General features: G+C 35.3%; 1 protein-coding gene across 1 annotated transcript in view; it reads right to left on the bottom strand.

The window, feature by feature from the left end:
• Positions 1-1105: 1105 nt before the first annotated feature.
• The window catches only part of PHIP (pleckstrin homology domain interacting protein), a 101311-nt gene continuing 84010 nt past the window's right edge, over positions 1106-18406 (bottom strand). Inside the window, exons 28-40 of the mRNA XM_062489830.1 lie at positions 17400-17511; positions 17125-17186; positions 15415-15570; positions 13353-13473; positions 11583-11708; positions 9541-9613; positions 9095-9145; positions 8663-8812; positions 7079-7231; positions 4794-4957; positions 4038-4318; positions 3503-3700; positions 1106-1776 (exon numbers count right to left, since the gene is read on the bottom strand). Coding sequence (XP_062345814.1) covers positions 1130-1776; positions 3503-3700; positions 4038-4318; positions 4794-4957; positions 7079-7231; positions 8663-8812; positions 9095-9145; positions 9541-9613; positions 11583-11708; positions 13353-13473; positions 15415-15570; positions 17125-17186; positions 17400-17511 — 2294 coding nt within the window. The 3' untranslated portion in view covers positions 1106-1129. The remainder of the gene's footprint in view (positions 1777-3502; positions 3701-4037; positions 4319-4793; positions 4958-7078; positions 7232-8662; positions 8813-9094; positions 9146-9540; positions 9614-11582; positions 11709-13352; positions 13474-15414; positions 15571-17124; positions 17187-17399; positions 17512-18406) is intronic.

Consider the following 18406-nt stretch of genomic DNA (forward strand, 5'->3'; position numbering starts at 1 on the left):
ATTCTAGTGCTACCTAAAAAATCCTGAAAAAAATTTATACCTGGGTAATATTTTAGACATATGTGTTTATGTATATATCAATATATACACATACACTATTCTTTGTAGGTCATTTCAGCCTCTTAAGTATGTCTAAAGTTGTAGAAACAACAATCTGGATCAGAAAGTAAACATCATAATTCCATACCTGTCCTGTAATTTCCTTGAATCCTTTAACCAATTATACATTTAGACTAAAACATCTCTGTCAAAGGACCCCACCAGTGCATTATTTTCTACTAGAAGTACCAAAAAGGATACATTTCAGAACAATGTTAACAACTTACTATTTAAAACAAGACACAGCTTTTATCACTGCAAATGGTATGCTGTACTGACACTCAAAAAGAAAAAAAGGTTTTCCACTGCACTGATTCTCAGTCTTTGGCACAATAAACAGAGATTTAGTGATTGATACAAGAATCAAGGTCTGAAAAATTAGACGTTAGTCAAACTTTTTCCAATGTGGATATATATATTTGTGATTACATTTTTGCTATGTTTGGCAGAACTTGGATAAACAACGGCCTGTGCTAGGCTTCTTTTGAAGCTGAACGATCCATCACAACTGAAATTAAACATTTTCAGATTAGTAAAGTTTGGTATTGTATTATTTAATAGAAATGCAAGTGAATTTACTGCCACTTTTTGCCAAAGTCTACCTTCCTCGGTGACTTGACTTTACAATCAAAGTGTACCTTGCTTGGTCAAAAATAGATTTCTGTTTTCAATTTGTGGCAATTAAAAGTTCTATTACCTTTTTTCAATTGTGTAGAGATATTAGATACTACTTGAGCAGAGTAGCTCTGAACTCTGTACGTCAGTCAGAAATTGCTTCAATTATTCTCAACTGTGAACAAAATGACTGTTGAAATGTATAACCTATTTGGAGGGCAATAAATAGCAAAAGTTTAAAATATATATTTCTTTCAAAGAATGTTCTTTCAGTTTATCATTTTGCTAAGTTTTTCTCCCCAAATCAGAACATACTCTTCTAACCCATAATAGCAGCAGGGAAGCAGAAGTCTGTTCTGCTGTTCCTTAACTGTACCTGCTTCATAGCATTCTGAAGTAAAACCCTTGGTAAAAATTACCAACCAATTAAATTAGCTTTTGCTTTTTCAGTCAACTTTCGGACTCTACCTCTGCTTGAAGTTCCAAAAGTTAAGGAGGTGTCTTCAAACAATAGCTGCCTTTGCTCTTCCTCAGAGTCATCTTCATTGTAAAAGGCTGTCCTCCTACCCTGGTTTCTAGTTCTCATGTGAGGTTCAGAATCTTTGAGCTCTTCCGAACTCTCTTCCATAGGCTCATGTGTCTTTTTCCTCCTGCTTCTTGTTTGCATTTTAACATTTGAAGGAACTAAGAGGTCTGAGCCTGGCTGGCGGCTCTTTATCTTCCTTTTTGCCTTTCTACCCCCTCGGCCTTTTTTTTGTAACAAGTCTTCCTTCACATTATTTTCAGAAAGAGAATTGCATGCAGTAGATACAGAGGCTTCCTCTGGTATATCCCTTGTGGTCTGGATTGTATTCTGCTCTGCAACCTTTTGCTGTTCAACAATTTGTAGCTTTTTTGGTTTCCTCCCTCTTTTCTTGTGCACCACCACTTCACAGCTACTGTTATTAGTCTCCACCTTGGGTTTCCGTCCTGGACCTCTTTTAACTGGAGGTTTCAAAGGCTGTCCTCCATGTCCATTTACCTGAATGCTTCCTGATGCCAAAGCATTATTCTTGCAATCTGCTGTAAAAGAAATGATACAGAAATGTACACATCACGTAACAGATTTACATTTACATTCATTTTCACACTGTCTTAATAAAAACTCTTACTAAAATATCTGAAAGGATTCACAGTGATTGCCAATCTGTCAAAATCTAAGAAACCCAAAGCTGAGCTTAGAGAGCTTAATTCTAGTATGGAATGAGGTCTAACTTGTAGTTGGATTTAGCACATGGTAGCTGCAAGCAAAAACAAACCCCAAGAAACAAAAAAGCCAGGAAAAATGGAGGGGGGAGAAGAAGGAAAAAAAAAGGAACAGCTGAAGGGTTTTTCTCAGCTTATACACCACCAGTGGGCAAATCTCAGAATTTGTATCTTCAACAACAAAAGGTTGCTCAAGAAGCATTACTGCAAGGATTGGGAATGCTTCACAGTAAGTCATCTCCAGAGAAACAGAAGTTTCCTTTCAACCTGAGGTAGCATCTTTTGTATCAAATTTGTACAGATTTCTCACACTAACAGATAGCCAATTATAAAGCAGAATGTAGTTGCTTGGAGACTCACAGGGTATGAATTTTCATTACATGAGAGGTACTCAACTTCCTCAGAGGAGCATGTCACTGGACCTTTTAGGAAGACATTCTGACACCACAGCCCTTGCCTAAAACATGGCTGAGAGCAGGCTCATAGCCAGCATGATAGGTCCAGCAGCCCTTTGTGAAACACCCACACACAGCTTCTGCTGTGTTTGAATGTACATCATCAAGCACTAAAAGTACAGGCCCCCTCTGTCCTAGGAGTGGGTATAAGGAGACGGGACCATGACAACAACATTCAGAAACCCCTGACCTGACCAAAACATCCCATCCTATAGCAGCTGCATATTTAGCCATGCAGTGTGGGAACAGCTGGGGTCTTTATGAGAAAGCTTACAAGCAATGGACAGATGATTAACTTATCAGAACACAAGCTACTTTTTCAGAAGCATGGATGAGTAAGAAAAAACTCTGTGGGGAGAGATTAATTAGATGGGACCCAATTTGAAGACTACTGTGTCCCCATTTTCAGAGAAAAGATGTTTAGTGCATCTACCTGCTTTAAGCGTCTTCCTAACAGTTCAAAGCTCCTTCATAAACAGGAAAGCTTTCTGACTAGGACATCTTATTTCAGCCTCTACAGAAGCTTTGAATTTTAAGGTATTCTGACATCAAAAGACCAAGCAAGCTCACTCAGGAAATTGCATGAACTATGTCCACCCAGGCCACTTAAATATACTAAATAGAAGCAGTAAACACTGCATTGGTTTTTTTGCTCAGCTAAGAAATGAATCGGCAACTGGGATCCTCTGATCCTTATGCTTGTTGCTGCACAGAATGCCATCACACTCAGTGCTACTGACCCAAATATAACCCACAGAAGTTTTATGTGATTAAACATACAGGATTTAAAGTGTTGCCATGCAGAAGTCTGCTTTGGAATTTAGGAATTTTTAACATGAAATGTGTAATAACTTAAAATAAAGGTACAGATATGTTAACACTCAAAATCACCTAGACAGAAAATATCACAGCATGGAAATGGTGTTAAGAGAAGTCAAAACTGCACTAATTCATCAAGAAGGAAACTAATGGTGACTGAGTTGTTCCATTAGATTTTCCTATTTCTGCTAAATCGTAATGCATTCTAATTTCACTACCTCCAAATTACCATAACTAAAGTACAACACTACAGTCATGACATCAATAACACAGAGTGGGGAGGAAGTTCCAGAGAAATTTGGTACCTTGTGGATTAATGGTGGAAGATTTTACTTTGCGCTTGATTTGCTTCTCTTTCTCTGGATTTTCTCTTGTGGAGTTATTCCTAGTGTTATGACTGTAATCAGATGGGGTAGGGTTTGATACAATATTCTGGTTCTTGGAATGTTTGGTTGAATTCTCCAGTACTAGACGGATAAAAAGAAAAAAAATTACCAAGTCATTTTTTTCTACTCTTCAGACTTGTTGGGCAAAAACGGAACTTATGTTCTACTACAAACAATTTGCGTCAACGATCCAAAAGGGAGAAAGCTTCCTAGATAAAACAACATAGACTAACTTGTTTAATTTTCCTCTGAAGAGCCTCAAAGGCCCATCAGTTTGAAAACAGAACCAGTCTTAACTGACAGAAATATATTACATTTCCAAAGAGACAGTTTTATCTTTAAAAACATTCATGGCTTAATTAAAAAAAAAAAAAAAAAAAAAAAAAAATCCAACAAACCCCAAAACACCCCAACTTGCCTGACTTTCCTGACCCTGCAGTAGTATTAGGTTTTGTAATTAAAGGCTTTATAGTTAAAGGCTTTGCTCCTGAAGAAGTAGATGGTTGTTCTGTAACAGCCACATCTGTTATCCCCCTATTGCTTCGAGTCCGCACAAGGGAGGAGGCCTCAGCAGCTTTTCCATTCATCTGAGGCAGAGCGTGTCTCAGTGCTGTCGACCGTGCAGGTGCAGAAGATGATGAAGTGGCAGAGGTTTCTGCCTTCAGCTGAGGTTTTATTAATCTCCTCTTCCTTTCAGGGCTGCAAAAGGAGTAACAATTTGTATCCTGGATGACCACCTTGTCATTTTACAGGAATAAATAAAATTAAATGCTAGTGTCTGAGATTGTGGGAGAAAAACAATCACCTCTGCATGAAGTATGTTAAAAATATGGCATTTACTGTGGAAATTCATGTAAGTTGTGAGCTTCTGGAAAGTGAATCTTTACAATAAATACTATAGTTATATGACAAAGCATGATGCCATCACTATCCTAACGATGCTGTTTTACTGTACACATTTAGCAGTTATTTGAATTTTAAGCACTTACACTAGGATAGCTCTAAGTAAAGTTTAAAACTCTTCCACATCATAGGGACTTGCATGTCAAAGCTACCATTCTGCAATATAGGGAATAGTAAAGGAAGTATTAAGAAAAAAACACACTAAGTTTTATTGTTTAGGTACGTCAAAATTTCACAGCATTTCATGAATACTGTAAGGGAATTAATGTACCTGGATGCAACACTACTGGAAACTGAGCTGCTTCTACTTCTTTTTTTCCTTCGTTTCTTTATTGTATTTCTTTTATGAAAGCGTAGGGCAGATTTATAATCTGATAAAATAGAACTTATGTGTTCTTCAAAGAAAGCAGAAAGGCGCAAGCTCATGCTGTAGATCTAAAAAAGAAAAGCCAGTAAACAAGTTTTATACTTCTCCAAAGAATCTTTTTACTTATTTATCACCAAACAATAGCTAGAAAAGTAAAAAGTAATTAATATAGAAATGTTTCAGGGAAAATTTACAATCTGCCTCAACAAATATATGCTAACCCATGTGTAGGTTTGCTTTAACTATTTTCAAGGTTTTGAAAAGTGTGACGTAACTGAAGATGACACAGAAAAGGAAAAATTGGAAAAGCCAGTTTTTAAGTTGCCTTTCTAGGATGTATCCCTTTCTAGTTTCAATAGAAATCACAAAGAGACATCCTTAATGTAATTTTACTGTAGCATACCTAGGGTCAAGAAATCTTATTTTCTGCTCTAATAAGTTGCATCCTTATATCCTATATTTGAACATCAGTCTATTCCTTTTATATATGAATTGATACTACAAGGAAGTTGGCCTCAACAGGTACAATAAATGTATTTGACTTATGTAGTTGCACCTTTTTTTTCCCCTATCTCTAGACTTGGATGATTTACAGAGACTCTCTTCTTGCTACAATTATAAAGGGACCCACTTGGGAGCCCTATCTCTGGGGAGTATTTTAGGTCCTTTTGGCCCTCAGGCCTCACTCCTTGATGGAGCACAGTGGATTCCTGTGCCAAGGGCTTATCGCTCTCCACAAGTTGCTATTAATTCTGGAAACATAAAAAACACTAAAGTAACCTGTCTAGGTACTTTGAGGAGACAAAGCACCTTCTATGAAACACAGAGACAATATTGAACCAGTTCCTACTTAATGACACGCCAAACCATCTGTGTGCAAGACTCAATAGGTTTGACAGATTCTGCACATGTTACTGGAGATGATATGCAAAGGAATGTTTGTCTGATGTGCCCAGCTAACAAAAAGAAGCTGATGACTTTGGGTTTACTGTTCAAGAAAGCATCAGTGACAAAGATGCTAAAAATATAAGCGCATGACATACTAAAACATCACATTCAACTACATGTTGCATGCACTGAAAGCACATCGGTTTATCTAGAATATTAAAACTCATGACATAAGAACCTTCCACTCTACTTCTGAGCAAAACAAAAAAAAGACAAATTTATTGCTATACCAGTCTGTTTGCAAGAAACATGAAAGAAATGAAAATGGCCAAGGAATCTATGAAACCACACAAAGCTAATGTCAGGTATGAGGCCAAGGAGAGAAAGAAAAACCATGAAAGAATCTAGACCTGCCCCAAAAGCCCTGCCATTTGCTGCAATTGAAACAGCAATTCTTTTATGGGGTGTGGCAGCCTCAACAGTGAATGGGCCAGTCTGCTACTGACTGGAGAGTAATCACTGATCCTGTTAGTCACCTACTAAAAAATTTGTGCCCAAATCTTAAAACAATGAAGTCCTAATGATTAACTTGCTATTTAGATCAGCCAAATATAAAAGTTGTTAATAATTCTGGTCTTAAAACCTAACACATATTAGTAGAAGAAAAGCTACACAGAAGCCTTGAACCTGTTTAAATAGCCATCTATAATTTAACTGCTATCAGATACAGCACCTATTACTAGCAGGACATCTCAGTACAAATAGCTTTGTAAGCTGACACTTTATGTAAACTGTCCTGTGTCCCAGAAATCCTGAGCTTCATTACAATTCTACTGCATAGTGGTGAACAGCACAGAATTTCAACATCCTCTGCTGTCGATACCTGGATATTTCAGTTTGGGACAACTGTCAAAGTAGAGGGGGCTCCCTGTGTGTTTGTTTTGAAAATCTGGTTTCTTCCCCAAAATATCAGTTAAATTTCACTATTGTACTCATAATCCTGCTTCTACTGAACTTTTCTTCCATGTGGTTTCTCCTTTAGACCCACGTTCTAATATTTACTTTTGAAACACACATGCAGAACATCAGAACTTTTGGTATTTGAAGAGCACACATTGCTTTCTCTTCAAATACAAAGCTGTAGAAGTTTCCCAGAAATACTCGTATTTTAAGATTAGAAATAATTAAACTTGTTTTTTTAAAGCAATCAAATTACACTGTCTCTCTGCTTTTTCAGTCTTATATTTTTCAGATATAAGTGTTCTTTCAAACAACAACAACGGAAAATAATAAAATCTTACCCTTGATCTTTTACTTGGTGTATAGGCCTTGGAATTGCTGAAAATAAGTCTCACATCTTTACATAACTCCATTGGTGACTCGTAGTTACCAGCTTCCAGTGTTTCTCTAACAGTAGCAAAGTCCATAGGAGTGTCAATAATATCTCTATAATCCTGTTTAGAAATAGCAAAGCAATTTATTACAATTTTTTCCCAAGCCTTAATATATCATTTTCATTAGGATGAGTTTGATAAACCTGTTTAACAGTGTCCTCTTTAAACTGGAAGACTGCTAAAGACATTTTGGTCCTTTCCACAAATATACAATATACCTCCTTGCAGACATACTCAGAAGGGTCAAGGTTAGAAGTTAACTGATAGATGATTTAATTCTTTTTATAAACCAATTTACTGAAATGCAGAGCTCAGAATTTTGTGTCCTAAGGGCTGCATTACTGACACAATGACATGAAGGTAACAGTGATATCAAAGTGTGCCTACAAACCTTCTGGGTGGCTTAGCAGCTCAAACTTAGGACTAAGACTGATACATATTAGCTTTAAATACCAAGTTTGAATACTTGAACCTGGTCAGAGGCTTATCACATCCTTCCTGAAACCTGAGCAGTTTCCCAAATGGAGACCTGACAATTTATGAATGTCATGAAGTATTAAAAACTCCACAGGTTTAGGTAGGACCCAACTCAAGCCAATGACAGAAGAATTTTTCCATGCTATGGAAGACAAAGAGATGTGTCCATACGAGAAAAAGCTTAAATACCAAATTTAACCAAAAAAAAATAAGTTAATCCATCAGTGCAAATAGAACCTGGAGTGCCTCTGCATGTTAAACAGGCTTGTGACACCAGGGAGCAGTGTGTTTCATGCCTAAGCCTAGTAGAGTGCTCTCCATCAGCGCATTTGAGGATCTCAAGCACACAGGACCACTTGTACTTGGCCACAGCATAAAGTTTAGATTACTTCAAAAATAATGATACCCAGTGGCTGCAGCAGTGTCAAGACAGATCAACTAGTGACTTCCAAAATAGAAGCATTTATTTTCTCTAATTGAGACAGTTAATTTCACCCAAGTTAATCACCCGGGAGTGATATTTTACAGAACCTTAAATATGATAGAAGGAAAGCTAGCATAATCTTTGCTTTATTACTTGAAGTTTTCATATAATTTTTTAGTTTTCATACTGTGAAATGAAGCAAATGATCCCTGACAACATATCACATGCAACAATCAAATATATGCATTTCATATATATGACCATTTTTCAGTCAGAAAAGGAAAGACATCTTAATTGCAAAAGCTGTAATTTACTTAATAACATAAGCATCCCTGAATATAAAATATTTTCTAACAAAAGTATCTGAGAGAGCAGAGAAGTATTATTTACTTTGAAATTAGCTGAAAAAAGTCAGTAAACATTATTATACAAGTGACAATTGGGTGCTGAAAAAAATTCTGTTACTACAGCTGCCTGAAGTTTCAATTGAAAGAACTGAAAAAATGGACAAAGTTAAAAAAAACCCAAAAACAACAACCCACCACTTAAAAATTGGATAATAACCAGTTGTCTTCTTCTAAAATACTCACTGGATACTCAAGGAGATCCACTGGTTGTCGAAATGGTTCAGAGTCTTCACACTGAAAAATGAGATTGAGCAGCTCCTGGCATTGCTTTTTCCATGACTGAATATCATATGACTGTGCCCTATTACGTAGCCGCCGCTTCGGCTGATGATCCTGAAATGACAATATTGCCTGGTATATATTAAATAAACTAGCTACTTTTACAAGATCTAATGGAAAAGCTACCCACAGGATATAAACTAATTCACAACATGCAGCAGCACAGACAGAAATGTTTTACAATGAACAGCTCGGAAGAACAACATGTCACTAAGTTCAGAACTTCCAAAAAGCTGACATTACACAATACTAGAAATATTACATTCCATTGTTTACAAATACATTTTAGCAATTGTAGCACTAAAAATATAAACTAAAAAATTTTAAAACACCTACCTTTCTTTTTCTAGTGGAAGTCCCCGGCACATTTGTGTCTTTCTCTTCTTCCTTTGAGCAAGATAATGAGTCGCACAAAAAGGTTAAAAAAATATAAGCATATATGAGTAGGCAATTTCTTTTATACTTTAAACTTATAATTTGAGCCTTTACAGCCCTATCTCCATCCCTCTGAGAAGCATTTCATGTGACTGTCAATTTTGAGAACCTCTCAGAAATCTAAACAGGACACTCCAGCAAACTATTAAAGCTCTCTGTACTAAAGGAAGAGAGGAAGCTGGATTTTCAACCAGCTTCCCAGCTGACAAGAAACATTGCACCGATTTAGAAAAGTACACTCCACTTCCCAGCAGTCACTGAAACCAGTTCTTTGGTCTTCCACAGGACAGACAGCAGTCTTGTTTCTCCAGTGTATCAATGCCAATGCCCAAGACACAACCACTTACCTCATCAGAGTCAGACAACACTTTCTTCTTCATTACATTATATAAAGGAATTATGTCATAGCAGCTCTGGTCTCTGTAAAAAGAAACAAAAGCTGACATTTATTTTCTACCATCACCTGTGGAATCAACTGTAATTTGCCTAGGAAAAAGAAAATATTTATGAAGCCATTCCCAAATAAAATGAGAATGTGTTTAGTGCTATATGAATACTAAGAGAACTGAAGTAATAAGTCAAGCTAACCATCCGCTCAAAAAGTTGTAAAATATAGATCACTTAACAGTGTGAATGTTTTCAAATTAAAAAAACATAATCCTTTACCATGCATTTGTCAGCATCAGAAAAATCTAATCCTATGCTACATAAAAGGTTTGAGGCCATCTAGCTTTGCAAGGTGCATTACAGTATATTTATTGTACAAAAGTGCAACTTAATAATTCAGCTTAGCACCCACAATGCATTTGAAATGCAAGTGTGTAAGGACTAACACTGTTATTGTGCAAACCTGCTTAATTAAACCAGCAAAACACACTGATTTTCAATTTTTGATTCACATATAAAAACTCCTCTACAACAGAAAGCTCAAAGTTGCTCTACTATGTAGCAATACAAACCACTGGGAAGAAAAGTGGTTTGTAACACTTTTACCAGTTGTAACTAAACATTCCTTACTCTGCACTGGAATCAGAATCCATAATAAGGGCTACTGCCATCACAAGTAGAACAGCTGTGAGAGAAGATAAAAAGACAAACTAACTGCAACACCCACCTCCCCCCCCCATTTTCAGATCTTTAAGATACTTGGATATCTACTTAAGATGTAGATTCTCAGAGGCATCTAGATATTTCATTTTCATTAGAACCATGGGCTTTTCTTTCCATTGTCTAGGCCTTCTACGTAACAGTTACAACCATAAAAATAAAGTCTGGGCTTTACGTGACATGCTAGTTCTCTTAAATTAGTATATTAATAGACTCAAGCTATAGGCCATTATTAAATAAGAATATCCACTAATTTAGCTAAGCCAATTAAAAACACACACTTTGAAAAACTCTGAGCTACATATACTTTGAAAAACCCTGAGCTGCTTAATTAATCAGAAAAAAACCCATGTAGGACAAAGATGTTGAAGAACAAAATTAGTAACAGAAAGCCCTTTAGCTATATATCTGTTCCTAATGGCATATTTCATTAAAATTTTTAACATCTAAAGCATTTAAATGTCTTACATTCTCCAGCAAATATCAGAAATCACAGGCACTGAAGAAACTGAAGATTTATTTACTGAGTTAAAGTCCTAGATTTCCAAATAGTAAAAAGAGTTCTAATGTTTTTTAAGAACACACAAAATAAAAAACAAAGAACTAGATTAAATTTAACACTGACAAACTAAATCACTAAAAATGTCACAATTTTTGTTAAACTGATGAAGTATCTTGCTGTGTCTACAAGGTAGAAACAGCAGTGCTCATTGTGTACAAGGAAACCAAGGCAGTGTGCACAGTAAGTTCTTACAAACTTCAGGTCTGTAGGTGTGTCAACTGACTGAAAAATCATAAATATTTGTCACTGAGTTTGTCTGTAGATAATAACAGAAAGTTTGAAATACAGCTACAACTTCAGTTGACTACAAAGCCTTTAATTTTTACTTTGCATACATATAAAACATCATCTTCAAACCTATTATAAATTGTAATCTAGATTTCGTAATTATGTTTACATAGCCAGGATTCAAACTCAAAATTAGAACTCCTAACTTACCAATTAATATATCTGTAACTCCATGAAGATATACTCAAATGCTTTTCTATCTTTTAGGAGGAAGTCTCTCAAAATAAAATGCCATGCCACTCAATGTATGACAGAACTTGTTCTGCAAACTTATGAATTCTTTGTCAACATAAGCTCTATTCTATTCTGCCCCAACTGCAGACAATAAGTTTATTTACAGTGCAGAACTACTTCAATTTAAAATTCAGATCTGAAAAGGCTCTTACCACGGTAAGAGATAGGAATAACAACACACCTCCTAAAGCAACTCACTTTATGAAGTGTAGCAGAAGATCTGTGACAAATTTGGCAGATTTGACAATAGGACTTCCGGGTTCATTGAACGTGCGAGTATTGTGTTCGATGTACCGCACTTCCCACATTAACGAAGAAAGGCGCCTGTACCCAACAGGTGGCAGAAAAGGAAAAAGAAAGAAGGACAATTTCTAGCAGTGTATATGAACAGGAGGAAAAAAGTTACATCCTTCTTCTCATTCACTGTTATTTTCCATTACATCAGAAAATGTGCACATAGGATATGCTGCCCTAAGTGAGCAGCAGCAGCAGGCAGCTTCCTCTGGCTTCCCCGTTCTCATGTTCTATTCTGTAGTAATCTAGACAAATGGCTTTAAGAACAGACAGACGGCACCCGTCAGGAAAACTCAGCTGTAACAGACACTTCAGCTTTTATTATTCCTTTATGATGTGTACAACCCATCCTATATTGCCTCTGAACTCAGTTAAAGATTAACAAAATAGTAATGGAAATGTTATAGAGTATACCTTTCTCTGACACGTAGACAACAATCAGATTTCCCCTGATTTAATAATCTAACTATAGAATAGCCACATTACAAAAAATGATGCACAAAAGCTGAATAACTGAAAAAAATAGATCTAAATCTAAAAAAAAAAATATAGTAAAGACTCTGACAGCATAAAAGTTAACAGTTTTAAGGTAACAAAAACCTCATGAAAAATTAACAAAAATCAAGTGATCTGAACAACCTACTTAATGCAAAAAGAAAAAATCAAAAATTACTGAAAAGCACAAAGCAGTATGGTTGCTTATTATCTGTCTAGGCCTCAACAATAAAAAATAGCAATAAAGTCCAATTTATTGAAGGTGAGCTGAGTGCCAAAAATAACTGCTTACTCTTTTGACAAGAGAAACAAAATTCAGCAAGAAGTTCTCTCCATCTCACAGCAAAGCAGCACATTATAGAAGAGAAAGCTGGATTACCTCACAACACAATAAACAAGGAATTCAATATTGCAATAAAATGATAAAAACCAGAAGTGCTTTTTTGAAAATGAAAAGCAAATTTAGTTTAGAATTCCATCTTCATTTAGCATACATAAAGCACTAATAATAAACTTTGAAATTTGGCCCAAAACAAAATCCTATCCATATTTATTCAAGAGAAACTAAAATGACACTGATTTTAAAACAAGGAATAGAACAAGAACTCAAGAAATGCATTCCTATGTAGATATATACTAAAACAAACAAACAAAAAACCCACAGCAATTGCAGTGACAGTTTAGGAAAACATCAAAACAATATCAAAAAGTATAAACTTAGTTTTGTTGCTGTACAACTCAGAAGTTCAACAGCAATAATTTCAGAAGTCAGATTCTGCATAGCTGCTTAAGTGATGCAAGAACATTTTTTAAAGCATATTAGGACAAAAAACCACTTGAGATATTTTTAAGGTTTCTCTTATTAAAATTATTTTTAAAGTACTTTAAAAAAATTAAGCGGAAACGTACACTTTTGGACTAAAAGTCACTCTACTAACCCTGCAATTTGAATCTCACATGGAACAAGTAATTTGCATAATCAGGAATTTGAATGCCATGTAGTTCTAAAGTACATTTTGGAGATGTTCAATTCTTTTTTGACTTTTAGAAAATGGAAACCTAGATCAAGGACAGATGATGAAAGAAAGTAAAACACACACCCGTGCCCACCTCCTAGTTTGGCATGACAAGACAAAGAGCTACCGGTACATCACAGCAGAATTGAGACTTGGGTCTAACCTGTAAAATCTGCTTTCCAGTCTCTGCTTAATGGTACTGAGGTCTGTGGGATATGCCACAACAGTGCAATACATTGGGTAAGCTTGAAGATCCACTGGTGCCACAAATGCAGAAGCAATATCTAGATGAAAAAAGAAACAAAAAAAATCCACAAACCCCACAGTGTTATATACCACAAAGTTCCATAGCAGTTTCAAGATTCACCCCCCCTGCAACATAAGCCATTTCTTGATGCTTGAAATGTACAGCAGCTTTCCAAAAGTAACAGTAACTCCTCCAGATATTCCAAATGATTTTTGATACTCTATTTAGAGTGCTTGCTGAGGTGTGCTGTACATCCCATTGCTGCACGGCCCATTCCGTTATGCATGAAGCACCACACTCCCCAAAGGCACAGCAAGTGCACATTTGAAATATACATGTTTGAAAAGTATAAAAATTATACACAGATGAAGACATTCAGTATCATTATTTACAGCATAGGCCCATTTCATTTCACTTTATATTGCTGTTATCATATTTTCAAACAAAGCAATACATTTAATTCCTGCCATAAAAGTTACAGTGCTATTTCAGCCTCTGTAAGATGTGGGTAAAATCCATGCTCAAAGTAAAACAGAAACACTCTCTCCTGTCCCTACCTAAAAGCAGTCTTCCAAAACCAATCCAATATAGTACTAGATGACTGCTGAACAATTTATATCTATGCACCTGAACAGCCTTGCTTTTTCCCTCCTGTATTTAGAATCATCATGAGGGCTTAGACACAGCATTCTAACATCTTACATCTCAAGAAAACATATTGCAATACAAAACCAGAAAATCACCTTTAAAAGTCTCAAAAGTCTTTAAAAACAGACAATATGCTGCTGTTAAAAACTACATTCTTCTTTTAAAAGCTATTTACTTATTCTTTTGAACGTTCTAGCAACTGTTACTTTGTACCAATATGTACCACACCTGCTATAGACAAATCCCAAACTAAGTGGTCTGCTATACACCTTAATGAAAAATACAAAACCATTACTCTTAAATGGCACACCAAAAACAGCTCAAATTTCATTTTCTCAGTTGTTTTTTGGGCTTTTTTGATAAAAGTCTAATTTGTTCTACTGCACTGTGCAGATAACTCCTTTGTTTAGGAAGCTTCTTAAGCAGCATATCGTCAAAGAAACCATATGGGATAACACAAGTAATCAGAATTATTTGAAGACTTAAGAGGTTTTTGGCTTTTCTGAAACATAAATCTTACCTTGCATTAAGTGCTTCAAAAATCAGTTAAAGTATCTGTAACTCTTGTATTTCATGTATGAGCACTGTTAGCCCAAAACCTAAGACTGCTGAATGAAAACCTTTTGATCCCCATAAAGACATACAGATAATGTATAATTCAGCCTGTATTTACTGATGGATCTCCACCCAGACATCTGTCTTTGATCACATATATTTTGCAGTGATGCATTAAACATTTTAACAACTACTTTTTCAGAAGCTGTCTGTAAAGAGTAATTGCTCCACAACCAAATAGCAAGTAGCTTTCCTAAGGCAATCAATTACTTTTCCCTCAACATTTCGTGTAATTAAGGAAATGTGGGGAAGAAATCAGGAATTAGAAAAGGCCAATACAGTGAAAATCCACACTTAGATATTCATTATCTAAGTAAATCTATGCCTTTTTTCTTCCCCCATCTGTCCATAATTTAGTTAATATTCACTTAATCCAGTTTTAATTTTAACCCCAACAGGAGATTCTGATAGCTGAAGTTAAAAAAATCAAGTACTTGCTTTTAACATATAAAACCCAAACCCCTAGCATGTCAAATTATCTACCAAAAAGCAACAGTTACCTTGAGAAAAAGGAAAAAATTTAGATTTTATAAAGTACTCACTATAAAAAAAAAAAAAAACAAACTTGAAAACTGTTCAATGAGAAAGTTTTCTTCCAATTAATCAAGAGGTTAAATGTATTTTATCACATTCATTTTGGTAATTTCATAAGTGCACATGATCGTAGTCTGAAAAATATAAACCAAAAATATTTCCCATATTATTCAGAATTTACCTAGAGTCATCAGTTGGTTTATCCCTGCAATAATTCTGTCACACTCCTCATCTCGGGTCCTGGAACCCCACTCTCCATCCAAAGGTTTGTAGAGCAGTGTTCTACGTTCATCATCAGTTAAAGGAACACTAGTTCCCAGCTCTTCTGGAAATACAGCTGGAATGTTATATGAAAATTAAATAAAACATAAATGTTTTCATCTTGTGTAATACATATACCTGTAAATCAAAGATACCATGAAATCATTTTTACAAATGCATAGCTCTTGGTTTGCTCAAAGACATTTTAGGATGTATCCAGCATCCTTTGTGTATATTATTTTGTGTTACATTTAAATCCTTACAATGCAATTTGGTGTAGAGGTCCTCTCTGAAGATTCATCCCCTTCCGAACAGCTAACTGCAAAAACTATTTTAGAACCAACTAAGACTCATTTATCACAGTTAAAACTTGTGTTTTGGTTATGGAGTTATTCTGTGTTTAAAAGCCAACATTCATGGTAATAAGTTATTTTGGTAAGGAACGGCAGATGATTTCCAGATGGAGTTTAAGTTAGCTTTGATATTGTTGCTAAAACATTCTCCAGGTACTGATTCTACATTGTCAGTTTTGAGTTCAAATTCTAAAACCATACTTCCTGAGTATGCAAATTAATAGTGTTATCACTTTAGCATCCTTGAGGACCTATTTGACAATTGGTACTATAACAGCAGATTTTCAAAGTATGATGTTAAGCAGTCCTCTTAATTTTCAAGAAGGTACAATAAATGCTGATATTTGTGAATATAGCAAATATCAGGTTCAGGTTTAGTTCTCTTAATCAGTAGCTACTCTTTATCTGAAAATGGTTTCTCCTCTCTTAAGACAACAGGGATTGGCCTCTACTAAAAAGTAAACGGGGTGGTCTACTTTAATTATTTATTTTAGTTGTGTCATCACTAACACCTGTGTTTTACTTATGACAAAGAGATACCTATTAAAAGAAGGACTGAATCAAAATAAAAAGTTGAAATTAACACAATTGCAATTTAAAATAATAAAGAATTATTTATGGCTACTTTTGAGAGACAATATTATTAAATATTTTCTGGAAAACACAAGGAAAAAATGCTCATTCTATTTTGCTTTTTAACACGAGTTCTATGAAGTCTTAGAAAAACCCAACCAACCAAAAAACTATGGAAGAAGAAATACTACTTGCTTGTCTGTGAACATGTGAACAATGCCCATGCTGTGCTGTCCACTCTGCAGCATGTGAATCTGCTACATGTGCTAGGCCAGAGGGGGAGAAGAATCCTGCTATCACCAAACTCTCTCACAGGCACAGGTTGCATCTGCAATGCACTGAATGTCTGCACAAATGCTGACATATCTTAGAGCAGCCAGTTTCCTCAAGCTGACCTGGGGCAGAGGTTTACCTCTCTAATTGCATAAGAGTTAAGTTTAACTGAACATTATCTATAGCAATTTCTGTATTATTTCTATTTTCAACATCACTCAGTTTATCTAGCATGTCTGTTTCACAGTTCTTTTATCTTGATTCACTTTTAGTTTAGTAATTGATTTAGAGATATTCTTCAAATGCAACTGGTTTGTGGCCCTTCCTCCCAGTCCCCCCAAAAAACAGAATTGTTTATGTAAAACCATATACCTTTTTTTTTTTCCTTAAGATACACTTGTAAAACAAATTATATTACTAAGGTAACATACCATTACTTGGTATCAGCTCCATGTCCCAAGGGCTCATCTTCTCAGTATCACCATTGTCCCAGCTTAAAAATAACAACACTTAAATTATCTACTAATATTGCTTCAACAATGTAATTATTTAATGTTTGTAACAAAACTTTAATTTATACACGGCAGAACAGCATCATAAACTGGTACAGTGAGATGCATGACTGAATTTAATGAAAGTTTCTCAGTCACTACTTCAAACGAAGTAACTAATTAACATAAAAAAGATTGAAGATAAATTTGCTAACCAGACGTTGTAGCACTGAAATAAGCTATCAGGATAATCAGGCTGAAGAGGTTCCTGGCTTTCAATTGTTCCAAACCACCAAGCATCATCTATCACTGACCTGAAACGGTCACCTAGGTAAGAACACAAAATAATTCCATCAATACAAGGCATGTTACCGTCCCAGAACAGCAGTTTTAGATATATCTGGCTTGATCTTGAATACAGAAATCCTTTTGAACATTTACAGCCTCAGCAGGCAAGCATGAGTCAGTGCTCAGTAAAAAACCAACAAAATTATCAAATTCCTTCTGAAGATTGTTTTTTAACCAAAATGAAAGTTAATATGACATTTTCGAAAAATAATGATTTTGCAAATCTACCTACATATTCTTTACTTATGAATTTATTTCTTAATTTCATATAGAAGGTAAGACATTTCAGTGCTTTAAGACTCCTTTAAGACTAAAATCTACTTGCATTAAATATTGCATGCTACCTTAAAATGACTGAGCACTATGACACTTCTGTATGGGAATTATTTTACAAGCTGCTGAGCTTGTCCTCCTTAGTTTCTGAAGTGCTTTTTCAGCAATGCAAATATAACTCAAGAGGTTTATTCTCTTTACTATGCAGGCAATCTGACTAATAATAGAATAAAATTTATTAAAGCTTGCTCAAAAAGGTTACCAAAGTAATTTACTATGACTTGCAATGACTTCACTACCACAAAGCATTCACACAGCTGAGAAAAAAGGTCAGAAGCATTAATTAAAAAAATTACACATGAGAATGCACGTATTACACACCATCATAAATACTAACATTTTCTACAACACATGCCACAAAATTAAGAAACAATTTTAATGTAGTATTCTGTTCAGTACAAGAAAAAATGTAATTTAAGCATGAGATTCCAAGAACTACACATTTTTATGTTCATGGGATTTGAATGTATACACACTCTCAACTGCTGCAGTATTTGTTCCATTTCAATATCCACCCTCTGCCCATATGTTTGCACAAGTA

Source organism: Cinclus cinclus, chromosome 3, assembly GCF_963662255.1.
Source record: "Cinclus cinclus chromosome 3, bCinCin1.1, whole genome shotgun sequence".
NCBI classification, from domain to species: domain Eukaryota; kingdom Metazoa; phylum Chordata; class Aves; order Passeriformes; family Cinclidae; genus Cinclus; species Cinclus cinclus.